Here is a 4,302-nt window from a genome sequence, read left to right as displayed (position 1 = left end):
AAGATGGGTCGAGGATGGGTGTTTCAGCACGACAACGACCCTAAGCACACCGCCAAAGCAACAAAAGAGTGGCTGACGAAGAAGCACATCAAGGTTCTGGAGTGGCCTAGCCAGTCTCCAGACCTGAATCCAATTGAAAATCTTTGGAGGGAGCTTAAAATTCGAGTTGCCAGGCGACAACCTCGGAACCTGAATGATTTGGAGGCTGTCTGCAGGGAGGAGTGGGCCAACATCCCTGCCGAAATGTGCACAAACCTTGTCACCAACTATAAAAACCGTTTGACATCTGTGCTGGCCAATAATGGCTTTTCTACAAAATATTAACATGCTGTTTGTCCAGGGGGTCAAATACTTGTTTTTCCTCATCAGATGGTTATCAATTTTAATAAATTCATATGATGTGATTTTCTGGAATTTTCTTTGGGATTCTGTCTTTCACTGTTAGAATGTACATATGATTAAAATTATAGATTGTTGCATTCTTTGTAAGTGGGCAAACCTGCAAAATCAGCAAGGGGTCAAATACTTATTTCCCCCACTGTAGCTACAGTTCTACTGGCAAAAACAGCCTTACTGTATGATGCAGGGATGGCACAGGCGGTGCATATGCCTCCAGTGGGGTTCAAAGGGCTGCTCCTTCTCTGTCCACGGGTCCAGCAGGTACTGAATAAAGTTGTAAAATGAAGGGCGAATGTCAGAGGCAAACGCCTCATGCGCTGTCTGTGGTGGATCAGACTGGTTGCCATACATGCGCAGAATATCCCGGGCAAACGAGTAGAAGTACTCATTTTCCTTCTGGAACTTGTCTCGGTAAGCGGAGATGAGACGGACAAACGGGTCCCGGACAAAGAGGAACTTGGTGTAGTGCTTCAGCTTTGCCTGAAGTCATCAAATGAGTACACATCAACTCTCTGTCACACTATTCTGATTGAATCAACCAGTGGGACTAAATATTGCATGTCTGTTAGTTGGGTGGGTAAGTTTTCTACTTGTAACTTTAATGACCCTTCTGATGTCATTGTACAAACTGACCTCCATTTCTGTTCTTGGGAAGCTGTTTAGGAGAGTGAGCTTGCTGGAATTGTGGGCGAATTCACCAGGTATGGACATGGGATCCTGATATGGCTCACTATGGTTCAGGACAATCATGACTCTCTTCCAGTTGGTACACGCCACCTGTACATAAGAAGACTGATGCCTCATCCACACTACTCCGTTTTAGTTTAAAAACGGAGTTTTAAAACGAATATAATTGCCGTCCACACCAGCGTTTTGGTTGGTGGGGGTGGGGGGGCGTGGCAAAAGGTCTCCGTTTTAAAACGCAGTAGTGTGGATGGGGCCTAATGGTGCATGGTGAATGAGTGAAGAAGTCGCATGATGCTGAGTCGCGGTAGCCTGTCAGTGTTGAGATTCTCTGTATGTCACCGAGGCTTCAGAGCGATGTGTGGAGAGGGCTGGACAGAGAGGGGGATTGAAAATCTGCTGGCCGGCTGAGAGCTTCTAAACTTTGAGGAGAGGAGCAGGGAGCAGCGCTTCAACCATTGGACAAATAAACACCTGTAGTCGGTTGGATTCTGCTCTGACAACTACGCTGTTTACTCGCAGGAGGAGCTCGGAGTTAAATTTTATTAAATTAGCTTTTTACTTTAGTTTTTGGGATTTCAACGTTGATTTATCTTCACTGGAGCTTCTCAGCAGCTAGCTTCCATGCACATCCGGTTCCAGTGTTGTTGTTAGCGTCGTTAGCTCTGTCGGACTACGACTTCATATTTATATAAAAACTGGACAAAACTGGTCATTACTTGGAGAAAAGAAAGCGAGGATGTTGAACTACCTGGTAAGTTCAGAAAACATGTGTCTGTAACTTTATTCCAGCTACCATTGTACTTTACTGTGACCAAGTTAGCATAGCATAGCCCTGATCGATCCAAACTCCAATCAGAAAACAAACATTTTAGAAGTTGTTGTCCTGCTGTCTTGCTGACAAACCTGACAAAGCATGAACTCATATGTTTACCAAATCTGCATCATGTTGTAGATATTTCGGCATCAGTTTAATCCGTTTATTGCTATTTAATCACAGCAAAATGTTTACTTTGGGTTCATACAGCTGTAATAATGGTGAGTTGTGTTTATTCACGTTATCGCGTTAATATCGCCTTCTCGTGAAGGCGAATGTACGCGGGCAAAGCGTCGCGAGGCAAAAATTAGCAGTTGGTCTGAATGCCACGTAAGGGTATAGAGCCCTGCAGGTCTGTGATGCTGATAGGAATGTCATTCATTTGTTTGCTTTTGACTTGATGGCACTGTGTGTGATCTTTGCGAAGAGTAGTTCCGATTACAGATTTGTGAAATGTACTGAAAAAGCTGAAAAATATGATGTGCTCAAATCCAGTTTCGTACTGTTAAGGTCTGAAATGCTCAGTAAAAGAATCTTTAGGGAAAAAGACTAAATCCAACATTATCCAAGAAAGGTTTAAATCAAGGGCAACTGGACTTGACTGTATACTAGACAGTTTCTAGTATCTTCCTTGGATAACTATGACCTGCATGACTGAGAACCTTCACAGACATAAATCCAACATTTAAACTTTTGTGAAAGACTTTACTGTATGTCCACTTTGTGTACTTTAAGTGTGATGTGTATATGTATAAATCACCTTGGGGATGTAACAGTAGATAATGCCATGTTTGTCATCCACAATGAGATTGTCCAGCTCTTTGTTACTCATGTTTTCTAAACGGTGTTTCCCTTTAGAAAATGCCTCTTTGTCTTCACATATTTCTCTTAGCAGCTGCTTTCTCACGTCCTGCAGCTGATGGATCCTCGCAGCTGTGATGAGAGGAAGAAGAATATGTGTATTTTAGCTTTCGAATATTATTAGTGCTAAATTAACTTTCTAGTATTTTTTCTCTTAAGAGATGACAGGCAGGGGTTAAAGCCAAAGGCCAAACATTTGTAATTTTCAAAGCCGTACTGCAGAAATGAACCGTGTTTAACTAAATCCTAAAGTAATCAGGGGTGAGGTCGCAGATCCTCTATCACAATTCCCAAACCAAACCAAACATTATTTAAACAAAAAACATGCATTCCTAACCAGGACCAGGATACACAGCAGGAACAGTAAGACATTCACACACACATGGTCTAATATTGTACCTCTCTTTTCTTGTGACATGTCCCGTATGTGATAGGACAACATGATGAGGCACATGGATCCAACAAATCCGAGGAGTAGCAGGAATTTTCTACATGCTGCCATTGTAGCTGGAGTAATTCAGCGTGTCAGCCTTTGTCAATGAACCAGAAACAATAGAAATGCACTGCATGTATAAATGTTTAAGTACACGTAAGTGATTAAGGGAAAAAGCCATTATACTCCTATTTAAATACTACCAGTCACAAAAGATGCACATAGTAGGGATGGTTCATGAACGAGTTGGCTCTATGAGCTTGCTTTTTTAAGTGAATGATGGGAGCCAGCTCCCATTTAGAGCCCATATGACACGAAGAGAAAAAGACTTGTTGAGTGCTGTTTTATTTGCACAAATGGTGAATAAACTTACTGATGGTGGTGAAACTGGTGTTCCAAAAACAAACTAAGGTAATCCTTAAAATAACCAGGTGAGTGATCCTCAAACGTCCGGAGAAAACACAGAGAATAATCAGATGAGTCACAAGAAACAAGAAACACTCAGTAGAACAGTGTAGAACAATGCACATGCAACTAGATACCAGAGACTTAAATACCAAAGGGAGGTGGAGATAAGACCAGGCAAAATGATTAATCTAGAAACACAAGGACAGGAAGTAAAATGACGACACTAGGGGCAGACAGAAGTTCAAAGTAAAACAGGAAACATAAATCACAGACACACACCACCAGAAATGTGACACTTATTTTTTCTACAACTACATCAGTATTACAGAAGATTTCATGTGTAGATGAAGAATCTTACATAGCGTAAACTTACTGAACTTACCTTGCTGGGACAGGCATTCAATTGATACTTTGGTGCTCATTGTTTCCATGAAATGAACTAAATGACTGAATTGTGGAGAATCTAACGGATCTAACATTTGTAGCATGTCCGTATTGACAAAAATTCTAACATTTATATTGGTATACATCTAAGCAGCCTAGAACTAGCTCAAGCAGGTTATCCAGTAAGTTCTAAAAGTTTTTATACATCCAAAGAACTTCTAACAGTCCAGGTATCTAATTGAGACCTGCGTTTAACTGTCACAAAGTGTAGCCACACCAGGCCTGTAAAAGGGACAGGAGTCTAATTAGCACCCCG

At 41.5% G+C, this 4,302-nt stretch overlaps 1 protein-coding gene across 1 annotated transcript in view; it reads right to left on the bottom strand.

The window, feature by feature from the left end:
• LOC123980809 (carbohydrate sulfotransferase 12-like) overlaps positions 1 to 4,024 on the bottom strand; it is a 6,890-nt gene extending 2,866 nt beyond the window's left edge. The window contains exons 1-4 of the mRNA XM_046065361.1: positions 3,985 to 4,024; positions 2,661 to 2,833; positions 1,033 to 1,176; positions 575 to 879 (exon numbers count right to left, since the gene is read on the bottom strand). Coding sequence (XP_045921317.1) covers positions 575 to 879; positions 1,033 to 1,176; positions 2,661 to 2,833; positions 3,985 to 4,024 — 662 coding nt within the window. The remainder of the gene's footprint in view (positions 1 to 574; positions 880 to 1,032; positions 1,177 to 2,660; positions 2,834 to 3,984) is intronic.
• Positions 4,025 to 4,302: the final 278 nt, after the last annotated feature.

Source organism: Micropterus dolomieu, linkage group LG12 (genome assembly GCF_021292245.1).
Source record: "Micropterus dolomieu isolate WLL.071019.BEF.003 ecotype Adirondacks linkage group LG12, ASM2129224v1, whole genome shotgun sequence".
NCBI classification, from domain to species: Eukaryota; Metazoa; Chordata; class Actinopteri; order Centrarchiformes; family Centrarchidae; genus Micropterus; species Micropterus dolomieu.
The sequence above is the reverse complement of the archived record's forward strand: the minus strand, read 5'-3'. Positions and strand labels throughout refer to the sequence as shown.